Below are 18,715 nucleotides of genomic sequence, written 5' to 3' on the forward strand. Positions count from 1 at the left end.
TTCCTACTACAGGGGATGGTGATGGTCAAGTCTTAGTAGACTGTAGATTTAATTTGGTTAGTTGTGTAAAGGTACATGAAGAGTGTGTGTGTGTGTGTGTGTGTGTGTGTGTCTTAAGGTTGACTTTCTCTTTGAATCTTCTGTAGCCAATAACATGTGTAGACTATACCATAAAAGGTCTTTGGCATGAGACTGAATACATAATATTTTAATGGAACATGACAAAAATCAAAACAAAATATGGTCTTAAAAGTCCACAAATAGGACAAATGCAACCCAGAAAATTGGTTAACAAATAACTTATAATGGAAAATGGCTATGATCCAACCTTTCCAATTCATGTTGCTAGACACCAAAACATTTTCATGACGGGTTTTCTTCTGGTGTTCAGATTGAACCCAGGGCCTTGAGTGTGCTGGGCAGATGCTTTATCAATGAGCTATATGCACCTGGCTCTTCTGGGTAGTTTTTCTGGACTAAATCATGCACAGTATTAGTGTGTACATAGTACGGATAGTAAAGGAAAATAAAGGTTTTCAATATTATGCATTAAAAATAGCAACTCGCTCATTTTTAGATACAAAATATTGTAGACACAACTGGAGCCTCTTGTTTCTTTGTCTCTGTCATGAAGCATTTAAGGTAGCATTCAACATGCTTGTGTGCTACTCTGTGTTCTTACAACTTCAGCAGGTCTAAGTCGGTGTCTTTTTCGTTTTATTTTGTTTTTCCAGACAGGGTTTCTCTGTGTAGCTTTGCACCTTTCCTGGATCTCACTCAGTAGACCAGGCTGGCCTCAAACTCACAAAGATCCACCTGCCTCTGCCTCCCAAGTGCTGGGATTAAAGGCATGCGCCACCATTGCCTGGCTAAAACCGTGTCTTAAACAGTAACTTTAAGGAAAACATTTGTTCATGCAAAGTGTGTGTACTCATGTGGCCCAGGCTGACCTCAATCTCCTTCTGTAGCCAAGATGACTTTGAGTTTATAAGCCTCCTGCTTCCACTGCCTGAGTGTCTGGATTATAGTTCTTTGCCGTGTTTTTATTTCTCTTCCAGTTCTGGGGATCAAACCCTGGGCTTTGTACATGGTAATCAAGTACTTGGCTAACTGAGCCAGTGTGTACTTCTGTGGTGATCTGAATGAAAATGGTTCCCATAGTTCCATAGGGAGTGGCACTATAAGTAGGTATGGCCTCTTGGAGTGGGCGTGGCTTGGTTGGAGGAGATGTGTCACTGTGAAGTGAGCTTCGAGGTCTCAGAAGCTCAAACCTGGCCATTGCGCCTTGGTGCCTGAAGATTCAAATGACAAGGAGTAGGGGATGAATAAAAGAGAAGATGCCTTATTAGTACCTGCCAGGAGAGTGTATTTTATTCCTTGTGAGATAAGAAGTCACTGTATGCAATGTTGCGATGACAATTTCATTAAAAAGAACTATGGTGGGCATTGTTTAGACTGATAAATACATGTAGACCCAAGAAGTCTATTAGAGGGCAGTGCAAGTATCTGGGAGAAGGGATGAAGGCTTGGCCTAGGGAACACTAGAAGTGATGGAATGAAGAATTAGATTTGGAGATTTGAAGGGGAGAAGCAACTGGTTTGTTGGGTGGACTGGAGATGGGGTGTGAGAACAAGAGAAGCCAAGGGTGACTGCAATCTTGTTTTCTTAAACTTCCAGAAAGAAAGTTTTGACATTTTACATTTGATATGGTTAAATATCTACAGAGATGTTATAGAGAGGTTTTATGTATGTACAACTTAAACTCACTGGTTATCTCAAAATTGTGCTCCAAATTATTTGTAACTATGTTTCATATTGTAGTAACAACAGACATAATTGTCAATTATTTTCATTTTGGTAATCTGGTGGTGTATTGCTGCCCTTATCTGCATATTCACATTTATAACCTACTGGCTCATGGTGTTATTGCTATATTTTTCCAAACCATCACAGTCCACAAATGGGCCAGTTCCCCATACAGATAACTTACTAAGCTAAAGATCCATGGTATATATTTGTGATTGTTCTTGAGGGAATGGGGATAGCCACAGACATTGTTGTATGGATTTCATGTAAATAATTTTGTTACTTTGGCTTCTGATAAGGATCCAGGTCTTATTCATGTAAATTACTTGGAGGAACTGGAGGTGATGAGTTTTAATTTTAAAAAGAAAGAATTTAATTAATTATAATTGTATATATTAAATAAAACTTTACAGGGCTAATAAGGATGATCTAATAGGCATCAGTTATGAGGAAGTACATCTGGAATATTAAAGCATGTGCTGGATCGCTTTTTACTGCAGTAGGTAAATGTTTGTGGTAGTTTGAATGTAATTGGCCCCCATAAGCTCATAGGGATTGCCAGTATTAGGATATGTGGCCTTGTTTGAGTAGGTGTGGCCTTATTGGAGAAAGTATATCACTATGGAGGCGGGCTTTGAGGTCTTCTATGCTTAAACTATACCCAGCACCGACACAGATTCCGTAACTCTCAGCTCCTTTCCAGCACCATGTCTGCCTGCATGCTGCCATGTCCTATCATGATAATGGACTAAACCTTTGAAACTGTAAGCCACCCCAATTAAATGTTTTCCTTTGTAAGAGTTGCCATAATCATGGTGTCTCTTCACAGCAATAGAAACCCTAGTTTCCCTTTTCATATATGTATGCGTTTACCTTACAGTTATCTGAACATGAAAGTATACAGGCCAATGTTCCATAACTAGAAGGTTTAGCTTTTTTTACAGCTACTAAGTGGAGAATATGCACACTCTTTTAAAGTTTATGTTGACTAATGATTGTTAACTTATTAAAGAAAAGGAGGCACAGTCATGAAGAACAGTGGCTTTCTTTATGTAGAAAATATTCTAGGAATATCACACTTGCATTTTTTTTTGAAAATATTGGGAATGTGATTTCCTCCATGCCTCGATTTTTAGACATGGTGTTCCCCTCATTTCTACTTCTGGAGGTTGTCAGTGAGCCTGAAGCAGCCATTCAGTGGTGAGGCCTTCTTATGGACCCAGACCATAGGATAAGGAATAAAAACACCTGGCTTACATTCCAGGCCCTGTGATTAATTAACCAGTTTTAATTACTTGATTCATTATCATATAGTTTTGTATCTTAGGCCTCTTAAAATTAAGTGGTTTAAAAGACACATTGTCATTAAACATCATTTTAAAAGCAGAAAGTGGGCCAGGCATGGTAGCACACACCTTTAATCCGAGAACTACAGGAGCAGAAGAAGGCAGATCTCTGTGAGTCTGAGGCTAGCCTGGTCCTACATAGTCCTAGTTCCAGGCCAGCCAAGGCTACACAGTGGTGCTCTGTTGAAGAAGAAGAAGAAGAAGAAGAAGAAGAAGAAGAAGAAGAAGAAGAAGAAGAAGAAGAAGAAGAAGAAGAAGGAGGGGAGGGGGAGGGGGGGGGGGGGGGAGGGGGAGAAGGGGAGAAGGGGGAGAAGGGGAAGAGGAGGAGGAAGAAGAGGAAGAAGAAAGAAGAAAGAGGATGAGGAAGAAGAGGAGGACTCACTTTTATAATACTAAGAATCATTTTGAGACTAGATTTTGCTATGTAGCTCAGGCTGACCTAAGACTCCAGAGTGTTCTGCCTCTGTCTTCCCAGTGTTGGGATAATAGGCACGTACCACAACCTGGTGTCATGGACTACTTAGCCACTCAAAAGTTGAGAGCAGAGAACGATGGAAGGTAATTGGTGTTGGGTGCTCTGTTCCTAGGCTCCTCTGAAGGCTGAAAAAGGGGGCCATTAAGACAGGACGTAAGTAGAGAAACTGATGATGTAACAGTCCAACTTGTATGAGACTGGAGAGACCACTCAGAGGTTAAGAGTGCTTGCTGCTCATTCAGGAGCACCAGAATTCAGATCCCATCAGATGGCTGACAGAAGTCTTTAATGCCCTCTTTTGGCCTCTAGGGACACACACACACACACACACACACACACACACACACACACACGCACGCACACACGCACACACACACATGTGCACATACACTCACACAGACCCATACCCTGAGGCATAAGCACACACACATAAATAAATGAAAAGAAATCTTTAAAGATTTTAAATTAAAATTGCTAACAAACAATTTACATGCCATTTAAATCCCATGTAAACATATCGTCTCTTTCCTTTACTTGCTGAGATCTTCCTAGATATGTAAGAATAAAGGAAAGAAAGCATACCACTTTCACGTCTTCCTTGTGACATTTGTAGAGGTGGGAGGGTGTTTGTGTTTTTAGTAGGAATCTCTTGATTCTGGCTTCTCATTATTATTCCCCTCACTCCAACTCTTAGCTGGGGCTGCTTTACCTAATTTATTAGTTTGATAATGCTCATACTTTTCTTCTGTTTTGTATTTTAATACGGAGTTTCACTATGTAGTCCTGACTGGCCTGAAACTCACTCTTAGTTTGTTTTTTTTTTTTTTTTTCTTCTCTTTCAGAGCTGAGAACCCAACCCAGGGCCTTGTGTTTGCTAGGTAAGCACTCTACCACTGAGCTAAATCCCCAAATCCCTGAAACTCACTCTTTAGGCCAGCCTGGCTTTGAACACAAAAGACATCTACCTGCCTCTGCTTTCCAGTGCTGGCATTAAAGGCTGGCACTACCACATCTGGCCCAGGGGTTTTTGAGCAGTCTCTATTTAGGCCTTATTTAAAGATTTCTAGCTAGGAGCTCTGTAGTCTAGCTACGTCATTGTAGCAAGCTGTTTGCTTATTCTGACCCCAGCACAAAGGCAGAACTAAATTTCTGCCTCATTTCATCAGGACTGAATGTCTACTCCTTGCACACCTCTTGTGTCTTGCTGTTCCCTTGCTCATACTATTGACAATTCAAGTTTCTCACTGTGCTTTAGCCCTGACCTCTGGATCCTGGCACCTGCTGCCATATCGGCCAACGGTGCATTCTTTCCACTGGTCTGCCACCCAGCTACACCCTGTCCCCACCCAGGATAGCTGCCAACAACTCCATACAATGTGCCTGTGCATTCAGCAATCAGTATCTTTTGGGATTTTGCCCATTGATTGCTTCAGATTCCTTGACACCCCCTTCTGATTCCCAAGTAGACAATCAGCTACTTCTGGATCCTGAGATGAGGCCCTGCCAATCCACTAGGTCTTACTAATATACAGGTCAGTATCCCAGGCTGATACAGGCTGAGCCAGGCTCCAACGCCCCAGTGTGAGCACTTTTTTATTAAAGGTTTTCTTCCTTACACAAAATAGCCTTCACAGAAGATTTTCCATCAAGATCATCATATGTCTCATGTGGTCAATAAAGTTTAATGAGCTGGGAGTTTGGTGTGCTTCCAAATGCGTGATCAAGATGATCACAATCCCTAGAACAGGAATTAAAACAGAACATCCTACCTCATTATGCATTTATACTCTTCTTCTGAAAGCAAAATACAACAAAAAAGAATTCTAAAGGATACAAAATGATCAGCTAACTGAACAATGGGCAATGTGACATTTTACCAAAGATTTAATGACTGCAGAAAGAGACAGTTTGCCACATCTAATGAACATTGCTCATTGGTTTTGGTACACTGGGGGATGACTTGAGAAAATCGCTAATGATACTGTTCTACTAACTAACTTAATGTCTAAACCCAGAAAGGCCTTCATCCCAAGAACCCCAGGCATGATTTTGATGTTCCATTTCAAAACCAGTCACACTGTTTTGAACCACATATGGATATATTTCTCAATGATTATTTGGTCCTAAAACTGTTAGGTTTTTCAAAAGCTGAAGTAGAATCTGAAAGAAACAAACCGCTATGGAAAATACATACACACAGACTACAGGCCAACCAAGTAAACACATTAAGAAGGTTTGTACTGCCCCCTGCTGTCAGTGTCTTTAAAATATCAACTATTACAGTAAAAATGGACACCAAATTGGCAGGTAAATAACACCAATGCTTTGTTCTGAGCAATGAGTGTGAAGTAAGAAACCAATGCCAGCGATGTGTGCACGAGCACACACCAAAAGACCCAGAGTATAAAGTCTGTTTTGACTTGTAGCCACCCTTGTCTACTTCATTATTTTTCTGAATTAAATTACTTGAATTTGCTTTTACACATTCACATAGTTAGGCGAAAACATCCAAATAAGTCAACGAATGCTCATTTTCATAGTCTAATCCTGACTTGCTATTAAGAAAGGAGATATAACAAAGAGGCCACATAACAGCAGGTGCAAAGCCACAGTAATTGGTTATTGTTTTTGCATATGATTTAATTCAACCATCATAAAATAGAATGTGACTTCTTATTATACGTTCCATCTCACAGATGGAGACATCGAGTCCCCAAAGTGTCTTCATTTAAGGGACAGAAGGAGTCCAAGGAAGACTTCTGATTGTAAGCCCTGCAATATGGGTCTAAGGTTCCTTTCCTAAACTTTTTTTTTTTTTTGCACAGGAGAAGGTATACATCCTGTAATTTAAAAGGAAGAGTTTATAGAAAGGATAACGACCTGGTGTGAGGCTTTTTAGACCCTCAGTCTGCGCTCAAACTCACTGTCATCTCTGGCTCGACTCTGCTCTGGTGTCCAGAACGAAGCTCAGCCGTGTTCTGTACTTGGTTTATTGTTCCTCCATACAGAAATTCTGCCCACTCTGGTTGCATCGCTTCAGAGATGTGAGTGTTGTGTTTGTCCTTAGTTAACACAGCAATTGAGTCCATGCCTTGGACTGATGTCTACATGGGTTCATCTCTGCTTGGTCTACATACACTTTCATCTCTGCACCTCTGGGTAACTTCTAGCCTTGGAATTAATTTTTACCTTCTTCGGTGACTCATGAACAAAAACCATTCTTTCCCATTTTACACCCCCTAGGTTCTGTGAAATCCAGACTCCTCTCCAACAGCCTGCTAGTATTTCTCACTGCCTCCTTAACCCCATTCATTGCCTTTCCTTGCAGTACACAAATTGGCCCCTGGCAACAGCAAAGTACGTCCCACGAGGGACACACGGTTGCTGGCTATTTGGTTTGCTTTTGTCTGGCAAGTGGTGGAGAAAATTCCACTGCAGAAACCAGAGCACTAGCAAGGCAAGAACTCGCTCCTCTTCTCCCTTGAAGTAACACTGGAAGTCAACAAAATCACTCGACCTTTATATTTAAAACAGTTCTTACCTGACTCGGGGAGTTGGGTTTCCCGTGACTCGACACTCCAGATAAACTCTGCTTCCTTCGGCGACTTCTTGGCTCCTCAGCTTCTGGATGAACCGAGGTGCAGAGGACAAGTTGCGGGCTTTCTGCGGCTCTGGGTGAGGGACGTGGGTGTGTGGCAAGGCCTCTTCGGGACTCTGACGGGCCTGGTAGCAGAGGCTGCCCTGGGCTAGCTTGACCTCTACTTCCAACTCCTGTTGGTCTAGCTGGTCTCCAGTGGGGCTCTGGCTGGCAGAGGCACTCATAAGAGTTGATGGCTGATTTTTAGGAGAGAGATACCCACTGTCTGGTGACGAGGACTCACCATTTGGACTCCTGTTTCTTGGCTTGGCTGCTTCTCTAAATATGGATGTCAGTTCCTCAATGAAGCTAGCCGCCTTGTCGCACAGTTGGCTCTGGGGGCCGGCTTTGCTTTGCTGGGCAACTTTGGGCTTTGCATTTGGGTTGGGAATTTTTGCACCTCGTTTTTCAGCCTTGCGGAGGCTCCGGATGTAGCTGGGGCTGGCCAGCAGGGGTGATACTCCAGGTTTCCTTCTTGAAGCTGGGGAAGTGATCCCTTCAGCTTGCTCTCCCGCCAGGGGCTGGACAGGTGCTGGCCTGTTATGCTGAGGTCCTTCCCTGGGAGTCTGCTCGCTGGATTTGGTCTCCTCGTGGGAAGGAGTTTCGCAGAGGCTTACAGGAGATTGGCTGAAAATCTGCGAGATCTCCTTTTCCGAGTCAAAATCTTCAGGTTCAGAGTTGTCTATTGCTCTGCGGGCCAAGTCAAGACTTTTGTTTATTTCTTCCTGACTGAGAAAAGCGGAGAGCCCTGGGAAGAAGTCAGCACTTTTGCCCTCTTCCTGCATGTCTGATAAGGAATCATAGAAGGAGTCGTGGGAGGACGTCTCTGACATATTTGAGCGGTCTCCACACGCTCGTTGCTTGTAGTAGGAAGGCTGGAGGGAGACACAGGAAACCTGTGTTCTTGCTTTCTGAAAGACAACACAGAATCTCCATCAGTGCTAAGAATCCCTCCCTGATTTGTTTTATATCACTAGTAACAACCAGTTGGAAGAAGCACTGAGGTGAACCAATATAACAATTTTCTTTAGTCTGTAAATTGGAAGGATGGTCAAGTTCTCATATGTTTACAACTAATAAAGTACTTATTTTCGGTTTTTGAGATAGTATCTTGCTATGCAGTTCAGCCTGGCCTCGAACCGGCAATCTTCCTCTCTCCCTGCCAGGTCTCAGACCTAAGGGCGTGGATTAACAATGCCTGGCATGGTTTGTAATTTCAGGTTAACATATACCCAGCAAGTGAACACAAAGTATCGCAAATTATGAGGTCTTCAGCAGGCACACAGCTTACACATACACCTCACTCATCACATTCCTCATCAGCAGTCTCATTTCAACAGTGCTTTCGGATAAGTGTTTGATAATAGTAGTGATGCTGACTGCCCTAGTTTGGTTTCTGTGGCTGAGATAAACACTCTGTGAGCAGAAACACCATGGGGGAGGAAAAGGTTTATTTGGCTTATAGTTCAAAGCCATCATGGAGGGAAGCCAAGGGACCTGGAGGCAGGAACAGAAGCAGAGACCATGAAGGAATGCTGCTTGCGGGCTTGTCCTCCATGGCTTACACAACTCAGGACCACCTGGCCAGTTGTAGCACCACCCACAGTGGGCTAAGCAAGCCTTTTCACACCAGTCATACAACAAGAAAATAACACAGACATGGCCAATCTGGTGGAGTCACGTTCTCCCTGCAGGTTGCTCTTCCGCAGGGGACTCTGGTTTGCGTCAAGTGTGATCAGCACACTGACTTTGCTCATATGGACCTACTCTACAAAGGACAATTGAACAACTTCAGTTTTCATTCATGTAATAAGGATAAATGGAAAGATCAAATATTTGCGTGTTTATAACTTCTGATGTATTTATTTATGTCTCAATACATTGTCTCACCCTTTCTTTGTGTGCAGTTATCTTCGCTTATATTTGTTCATCCAACGTTATTCTAACAGACAGCAACACTCACTGACTTCCAGGTGCTGAGAGTGTGCGTGTGCTCCCTACTCAGTATTCTCAAACTGTCCTCTCAAGGGACTGGCTGAATGAATGGATTGTGTTTTAAACTTCGTGACTGTAGCACCCTGGTATATACTAACTGGCATGTTAGCATGAAACCAGCCACAGATGATACAAAAATGGACAAGCATGACCATGCCCACAGACCTTATTTGTGGATACTAATACTTAAATGTTAATTTTTAAAAAGTTATAACTAATACTTTTTGTTTATTTTTTATTTGGAGACTTGTCCAACTATGTAATCCAGCCTTAGACTACTGAAGGAGTTGGGATTATAGATACATGTAATGTCTGGCTTTAGGATTTATCTTATCTATCTATCTATCTATCTATCTATCTATCTATCTATCTATCTATCTATCTATCTATCTATCTATCTATCTAGTGTGTGTGTGTGTGTGTGTGTGTGTGTGTGTGTGTGTGTGTGTGCAGGTGCTCAGTGCCCTGATTGGCTAGAATAGGGTGTCAGATTCTTTAGAGCTAGAGTTATTGGAGTTGTGAACCACCCTACATTGGTGTCCAACTAGAGTCTTCTGAAAGATAGGCAAAGACTCTTAACTACTGAGCCATCTATTGCGCCCCTAAGGGTTTTTGTTTTTCAGTGGAAAAAAAAATCAGTTTTCAGTCTTGTATATAAAATACCAGTAGGGTGGATTAACTCCAGAGGGTGATGTTTGCTGACTGCCTCTTGACCCAGAATCGTGACATAGTCATTCCATTCCAGAATTAAAATGTCACATGGGGTAATAAAGTGGAAAATATGAAGTCATTAAACCAGTGACATGAAGTTAATAGAAAAATTTGATGGCGCTTCAAAAGAAAGTTGAAAGGTGCCTAGGAGTAATGCAGGGGGCGGGGGAGTGTAGCCTAGTCTTAAAGGCCATATAAGACATTATTCTCGGAATATCATCAGAATACCACAAAGGGTACCTCAGTATCTGGGACATCAGTTTAAATTCTCCTTTTGCTCATTCTGAAGCAATGGGTCTCCTGTCACTCTGTGATTTATTTTTTATTTTTTATTTTTTTTTTGTACATGTTGCTTATAGGATCCTAAGAGGGAAGGCTGGAATGTCCCCAAAGTAATCTTTCCTTCACAATTGAGTTTAGAAGTCACCAAAGGAAGCTACATGGTGAACTTCAACGTTGTAAGGTTTGCCTGTAGTAACCTGGAGGGATATCCCCCAGAAATGTGTCTAATGAGGTGGGAATTGGGCCAATATGCTTGAAGCACTTTTCCCTCTAAGGAAATCTGATCTCAAAGGACATCCTGATGATTAATCATCATGGTCAACTTGATAGAATTGGGACTTGCCCAGGACACACACCTCTGAGCCTGTCTGTAGGTGTTTACTGAGAAGATTAACTGACTGAAGAAGACCTAACAGAGGGCAGTAGCTTCTAACTGATGGCTCAAATATAAAGAGATTCTGGGTAGAAGGAATGTTGCTACCTGCCATCACATCTTCCCCACCAAGTGCATCTATTTCTGGTGTTGCCATCCTCCATTGACAACAAACTCCAATTTCTTTGACCCTTCTAGGAAAAGTAAGCATCCGCTACTCTCCAGAGAATTTCCAGGTCTTCAGAAGTGGTTTGAGACCCTAGAATTTTTGAGGTTATCTAACTTTGATAACTGAGCAAATCCTAAAATTGAGCAAGTCCTCTTCTTATCATTGTACCCATTTTACCAATGCCACGTTATTCTAGTTCAGTGGTTCTTGAACTGTGGGTCAGGACTCCTTTGGTGGTTGCATACAAGATATCCTGCATTTCAAATACTTATATTACAATTCAAAACAGTAGCAAAATTGCAGTTATGAGGTAGCAACAAACATGAGGAGCTGTGTTAAAGGTTCTCAGCATTAGGAAGGTTGAGAACCACTGCTCTAGTTCCTGTGTCTTGTCTGTGCTACAGGATGGAACCTTCTTAATTGTTCTCTTCATGGAGAAAGTTTATGCTCGGTCCACTTGGAATATGTAAATAAATTTGGTTTATGAGCAGCAGGCAGTTAAACAATAATTTTGAGATGACAGAATCACAGCAAAATAATCAAGCATAAAACAAGTATGCATGTAAGATTTTATTTAGCTAATGAATGCTGAAACCATTAAGAGTTTACAACCACTTCAAAGAAGGCGCTGAAGACTAGACACATATGCAAGTGATTATGAATGCTTAAATTTGTTGGTGGACTTGCAACTGGTTAATAGCTGTAGAACAATAAAATACATGTTTGGAATCATGCAGAAAACATGTCAGTATATTTTCACTATAAAAATAATTTGTATATCTGTGAACAAGTATGATTTGCATTGCCAACAGATTTCTACAATGTAAATGTAAAGATTTATAAGCTTGCCTAAAGATAATGCAAGGCATAGATCCCCGAGGAAACAAATGGCTAGCAGCAGAGCCCACCCAGTGTTTTATTGAAAGAGAACCCCACAAACACCTGATTATTTAAGAGTCATTTATCATCTGTCCTGAGAAGGCAGGTTGGTTTGTTCAGCACAAAGCTCCTGAGTATGACCATCGAGTACTGTTGATAACATTTGGGCACACTCAGCTCTTACTTTCAGGAGGAGCAATATCAAACAATGCGAACCTAGAAGATTCAAGAAGATTGGAAGGGAGAAAATCTTGGGCTAAAAGTATGCTTGGGCACTGTGCTGGCTAGTTTTGTGTCATCTTGATACATGTAGTTAGAATTATAAGACAGGAGGGAGCCTCAATTGAGACAATGTCTCCACAAGATCTAGCTGTAGGCAAGCCTGTAGAGCGTTTTCTTAATTGCGATTGATGTGGGTGGATTCAGACCATTATTGGTCCTGGGTTCTATAAACAAGCAGGCTGAGGAAGCTATGAGGAGCAAGCCAGTAAGCAGCACCCCTCCATGGGCTCTGCATCAGCTCCTTCCTCTAGGTTCTTGCCCTGTTTGAATTTCTGTGTTGACTTATACCTGAAAGTGTAAGAGGAATAAATACTTTCCTCTCCAAGTTCATTTGGTCATGGTATTTGATCATAGCCACAGAACAGTAACTAAGGCATGTACAAAGGCAAAATAGATTATATTTTTGTATCTTTGATATTTTCTTTTTCCTTGGAAGAGAAGTCAATATGGTTATGGTCTGTGGCAAAAACGATTTTATTTAAAATATTGAGCTTGGGACTAGAAGAGATTGTCTACCACACCTAGAACAAACCAAGACAAAAATCCAAGTGTGGTATATTGTGTTCTCCTAAAATATTGTGCACCCTAATAAACTTATCTGGGGTCAGAGAACAGAACAGCCACTAGATATAGAGGCCAGAAAATGGTGGCACGCACGCCTTTAATCCACTGGATCTCTGTGAATTCAAAACCACACTGTAAACAGCTAGGCATGGTAACAAGAGCCTTTAATCTCAGGAAGTGATGGCAGAAAGCAGAACGGGAGAACAAGGAATCCCAGAAAACGGAAAAGATGGTATCTCTTGGAGAAGACAGTGGCTGTCTTCTTTTGAGTACAGTACCTGGGAACACTCGACTGTGCTGGAAAGAGCAGTTTCGGTGTCTGCAATAGAGACTGAAACCAGACGGCTAGAAAAATATAGAAAGTACAGACTGTAAGTGCACCCAATGGCTTGGAGATTTATAGAGAAGAAAAAAGACATGAAGAAAGTGGTCCCAGGGGAGAATCTAGTGAGGAGGGGTTTTTCATTTATTATTTATTTATTTATTTATTTATTTATTTATTTATTTATTTATTTAGGGGTGTTTTTTTGTTGTTGTTGCTGCTTTTAGTATATAGCATTGAATATGTTTAAATGTTAACGGAATTGGTGAGCCCAGAGGAGGACAGGAAGCACGTGTGTTAAGAAGTGGGAAGGACTTATAGTTATTGTGTCCAAAGATTTGAGATGATATAATACAAAGGGGATATGCAGCATCTAAGGAGTAGAGAAGACAAGAGGAGAGGAGAGGAGAGGAGAGGAGAAGAGGAGAGGAGAAGAGAGGAGAGGAGAGGAGAAGAGAGGAGAGGAGAAGAGAGAGGAGGGGAGGGGAGGAGAGAGAGAAAGAGAGAAGATGAATATCTGTATAAATCTGTAACTTAAAAAATAAAGGGGGGGGCCTAGCTTGAAATTGCTGTGCAGTTGAGAATTTACAAGGACAGGAGCTGCTTGAAATACTGGTCAGGAAAGAAAGAGGTCTGTGAGGATAATTTACCAGCAGAGGTGAAGCCTTAAGTGAAGTTAGATGTGATGTATTTATGGTGACATTCATTGGAGTGACCAGGAAATTCTCTTTAGCAGAGTTCAGCAGTCCAGAGACAGGTGTAGGGACAGAAAATCCAGGTCTTGACATTCAGGTGACTTGGAAGGAGAGTGGGCACAGTCCCCGAGAAATTAATGCTCCATTGGGATTCATAGGTAGAAGTTTGATTTTTAGATTAAGGTGGAATAAAATACATGTTCAGTGAGAACAATAAAGGGAGATGCTCAGGAGGAGGTATGGGCAGAGCAATGCTGTTCCATACCTTAGAGAGAGAGAGAGAGAGAGATAGAGAGAGAGAGAGACAGAGAGAGAGAGAGAGAGACAGAGAGAGAGAGACAGAGACAGAGAGAGAGCCTGTCAAATTGAATCCTGGTTTCAATTTTTAAAATAATAGTGTTATTTCCTTTTAAATAAATAAAAATAAGGTATATGATGTGACAGTTACAATAGCCTGTGTTTAAAGTGTGGAATTTTGAGATTTGATGGGGATGTACATGGTGGAATTCCTACAGTGGTCAATCATTACAGTAGACTTATTTTGTGGAGTTCAATTTTCTTTCCTTCTTGCTAAGAACACTTAAATTTACTGACTTTGCTGAGGTAGTCTAGGACTATGTCACAGACAGCCTTTTTTGGGTAATGTCAGTGCTGAGTAGTTGAAACAGTAGTATATATATATGTATATGTATATGTATATATATATATATATATACATACACACATATGTCTGTATATTCCACAAAAGTTAGAAGTTTATCTAGATTTTTATTTTTTAAAAATTGGCCACCTACTGCTAAGAACATTAGCTACATAGTGAATTCATACATAAAGACTAGTAATATTCAATGGTGACCTTACTTTTTTTTTATTAAGAGATTTTCTATTCATTTTACATACCAACCACAGATTCCCCTGTCCTCCCTCCTCCCACCCCCCATTCCCACATCCTCCAAGGCAAGGTCTCCCATGGAGAGTCAGCAGAGCCTGGTACATTCAACTGAGGCAAGTCGAAATCCCTCGCCCCTTCACCAAGGCTGCACAAAGTGTCTCACCATAGGCACTGGGTTCCAAAAAGCTGGCTCATGCACCAGGGACTGATCTCAATCCCATTGCCCGGGGAACCCCTAAACAATTCAAGCTAAACACCTGTCTCGATTATCCAGAGTGAGTAGTTAAGTACCAATGGGGGCTCCTCAGCTATTGGTCCACAGTTCATGTGTTTCCACAAGTTTGGCTAGCTGTCTCTATATTTTTTTCCAATCATGATCTCGATATCTCTTGCTCATAGCATCCCTCCTCTCTCTCTCATCGATTGGACTCCTGCAGCTCCACCTGGGACCCAGCAGTGGATCTCTGCATCTGCTTCCATCAGTCACTGGATGAGGGTTCTATGATGACAGTTAGGGTATTCAGCCATCTGATCACCAGAGTAGGTCAGCTCAGGCAACCTCTTGACTATTGCCAGTAGTCTATGGTGGAGTCATCCTTGTGGATTCCTGGGAACCTCCCTAGCACTCTACTTCTCCCTATTCCAATGGTGCCTTCATTTATCATGATATCTCTTTCCTTGCTCTCCCACTCTGTTCCCATTCCAGCTCAAACCTCCTGCTCCCCTAAGCTCTCATCCCCCGTCCCTTGCCCTCCATTTCTACCACCCCCCACCTCCAGTTTGCACATGTAGATATCATCCATTTCTGCATCGCTGGGCGATCTCAATGGTGACCTTACTAATAACAATGGTCATGGCTAATGGTGTCTCGATCACCTGGAAACAGGCATTGCACCAAGAATCGGTGTGTAGACTATTTTACTTGTGATTCTCACAGTAAGCACAAGGCTTGAAAGAAAAAAAGCAGGCAGATCTGCACAGGATAGCCAACACTCAGACCACCCCCCCCCCCCCACCTCCAGGCTAGCCAGGGATCCACAATGAGACTCTCTGTCTCAACATCCACCCCTTCGGAAGAGAACCAAGACTCATGTCCAGTGAGTCCAGAGCCCAGTGCTAATCACGTACTTAAGCATGATTACATTGTAGTGCTACAGGCAAGATTACTAAGCCATGTATCATATTAATAAAACAAGCTCCATCCAACACTAACTCCCTTATAATTTGGTATAAGATGAGCATACTGTAATGTGTTTTAGAGCTTCAGGGAAAGCATTATATAAGGAAGCTTAAAGCCAACTGAATGATGTAAAGCAGTAGATTCTTATTGTTAAGCCGGGAGTGTTTGCTGCGGGCACATATTATCTCACCTGCTTACTAACTCATGTTTTTGTTTTAAAGAGGCTTCGCCTGATGGGATCCAGTTGTCCGGATTAGGCGCCATTTAAAAACTGCTTGCACAGTGAAAAGTGAAATAATAACATGATTGCACACCTGCTTCGAATTTCATTTTCAGTGCAGTTACTGCTGCTGGAGTATGTACATGGTCTAGGAAAATGCTCACTCAGTGTGGGTGACCAAGAGAGGTTTCTACTGGCCCGGGCTCACTGGAAAATTGTGCTTCAGAGACCTTTTGTGTCATTCAACGCCCCAAAATAAAGTCTATCTTCAAAAGGAGTGATATACATGACTGCAAACATCTCCATTAATTTCCCAGAGACTTCATGTTGGATGCTAAGCGATGCTCTTCCTAATTCTGGGCTGTGGTGAGAGATGCAGACTGCGAGTCAAACTGAGAAGATCCTCTTACATTGCTTTTGCTCAATAAAGAGGAAAGGAGAGAAATGGCAAAAAGAAGCAGTCACTTTCTGCTTTTTCAGTGAGCAGCACAGATGTCTTGGGGAACAGGGGGGTCCTTTGTAGCTTTTGACTTTCTCTGGTCCCAACTACTTCCTTTTCGGGAGTTTGAGTTGCCTGGAAATGCCTTTCTTCTTTTCATTACTCTTCAGTTTAGCTTAACTGCCATCTCCCCCTAAACTCCCCTAAGCTATGATCCTTCTCTGGTTTTTTCAGGGATGTATGCAGTTCTAGGTTTTTCCCCATAGGGGAAATGGCTGCTCCATGGTCTGTGGGAGCCCGTTCTCGGGTTCCTCATGGCTTTACCCAGCAGGTCCAAATAGAGGATGATCAGGACCACCGGCCTGAGTGCAGGTGTCTGAGATGGTCTGCACTTGGCTGTGCTGGGGGAGGAGGTCTTTTGCTCCACCCCTTGGCATCTCTATAAAAACCCTGGGCAGAGACAGTCAGGGCCGATTGGAATAGGTTCCAGGCCCTCTCGAGGCTATCCTTTATTTTCTATCTGTTTATCTCCGCGATATTCTCCGCAATAAATCCTTCTAATATTTCCTGCTGCTCACACTCAAGAAAACCCTGGGAAACTGTGGGGGTGGTGGGTAAACACCCCACAGAACGGCACCTGAACAGGGACTAAAGAAAAAAGGGGGGAAAATGGGGGGAATAAAGACAAAGTAATAGGGACTAAAGATAAAGGAAAATAATAGTTTTATTACAGAGTTTTTGGTGAAAGTGCTGTCAGCCCTGCCAGTGGAAAGGCATGCCGGTGTTATGGAAAAAATATATTTTTTCTGGGAGGCAGGGGTTTTATCCTCAAGAGAAAAGGAAAGCGGACTGGAAGGATGTCCGATGCTGCAGCGAAATTCTCTTCTGTCAAAATTTTCTATCTTCTATCCCTTTCTCAATTTCTATCTGTGAAAAATAAGTATAAGATATAGGGTAGTAATATAGCTTAGGAAAAACTTAGAAGTGTAAGATTGTGTAGGAAAAAGTAAGGCAACCAGACAGAAAAACTCTTCAATTTTCTCACTTTGGAAGCCATAAACGCAAACTGGGGGAGGAAAATCTTTCTTTGGGCTTTACAGGTAGTAAAAAAAGCTCTTTTTTGAGCTTATGGGGAAGAAAAAGTTTCCTATGGAAGCTTTTGACCTGGGGACAGCTGAAATGCTAAGTCCAAGTGGCAGGAGAAAGTAATTTCTCCCTGAGGCAAAAATGGGGGTGTAAGAGGTCAAAGTTTAAAGTTGGGAAGTTTTGGGAAAAGTTGGTCTTTCTCCTGGGGGAAAAAAATCTTTCTCTTTAAAAACTTTTCTTGGAAAATTTGGGGGGAAAAATCTCTCTAAAAAGCCTTAATCTTTCTCAAAAGCTCTTAAACTTAAAAACTAAAGCCTTTCAGAACTCTCTCAGAAGGACAAAAATTAGAATCACCTGAAGATATTAGTATTAGCTCTAAGGGAAAACAACAAACCTCTTAAGACAGCAAAACCTAAGTTCTCTTTCAAGCTTTAAAAATCCTCCCTGCAATGCAGGAGGCAGGGACAAGTTCCTAAAAACCTCTTCTAAGTTCTGTCTCTTCAAGCTAGTAAAAGACAATGGGTCAGAGTATCCTGAGGGAAACGCTTGGGAGAGTGTGGGTAAAGAGCTACAGAGAGCCCAAAAGGGCAGGAAACTTTACCTGAGAAAAGCAAAAAAAAAGGAGCAAGCTTTTCAGTTACAGCCAAGCTGAGGCATCAAGGGTTTTGTTTGAGTGAGCGTTTCAGAATGAAAAGGTGCTCCTAATCGTCCTAATGCAAAGATCCCCTGAGCCATCCACTCACCCTAAAAATTCATTTCAAGTGTCATATACAGACATTAAAAATGTCCATTTAGCCAGGTGGTGGTGGTCCATGCCTTTAATTCCAGCACTTGGCAGGAAGAGGCAGGTGGATCTTTCTGTTTAAGGCCAGCCTGGTGTACAGAGAGAGTTCCAGGACAGCCAGGGCTACACAGAAAACTTTTATCTTGAAAAAAAAAAACAAAACAAAAATGTCCATTTAAAGGATACCAAGTAATATTTGACATATTCATACATCAATTAATGTTTTAACCAGACTAAACCTGTTTATTAATACTGCTGTAGTTTCTTTCTCCCTCTTTTATAGTCTTACTTGGTACTCATGTTAGTTACTGTGGTAGTATGCTTTGATTCCTAGATTTTTTTTCTCATATAGATTTCTACTTTGTCATTACCACAAGGCTTATCAAATACACCTTTCTGGGACTGAGGGGATGGCTCGGTGAATAAAGCAATTACATTGCTGTGTAAATGTTAGGACAGGAGTTTAGATTCCCAGGACCCACGTAAAGGTGTCCTGGGGAGGTCTGTAGCTGTCACCTATAAGCCAGCACTCAAGAACCAGAGGTAGGGGAATCTCTGAAGCAAGTTAGTTTGCTAT

At 41.9% G+C, this 18,715-nt stretch overlaps 1 protein-coding gene across 4 annotated transcripts in view; it reads right to left on the reverse strand.

The window, feature by feature from the left end:
• Window positions 1-18,715, reverse strand: part of Palld (palladin, cytoskeletal associated protein) — a 413,286-nt gene that overhangs the window by 385,567 nt on the left and 9,004 nt on the right. For all 4 annotated transcript variants that reach the window (XM_028881038.2, XM_028881037.2, XM_028881040.2 and 1 more), the window contains exon 2: window positions 7,170-8,176. In XM_028881038.2, coding sequence (XP_028736871.1) covers window positions 7,170-8,098 — 929 coding nt within the window. In that variant the 5' untranslated portion in view covers window positions 8,099-8,176. The remainder of the gene's footprint in view (window positions 1-7,169; window positions 8,177-18,715) is intronic.

This window comes from Peromyscus leucopus, chromosome 17 (genome assembly GCF_004664715.2).
Source record: "Peromyscus leucopus breed LL Stock chromosome 17, UCI_PerLeu_2.1, whole genome shotgun sequence".
NCBI lineage: Eukaryota > Metazoa > Chordata > Mammalia > Rodentia > Cricetidae > Peromyscus > Peromyscus leucopus.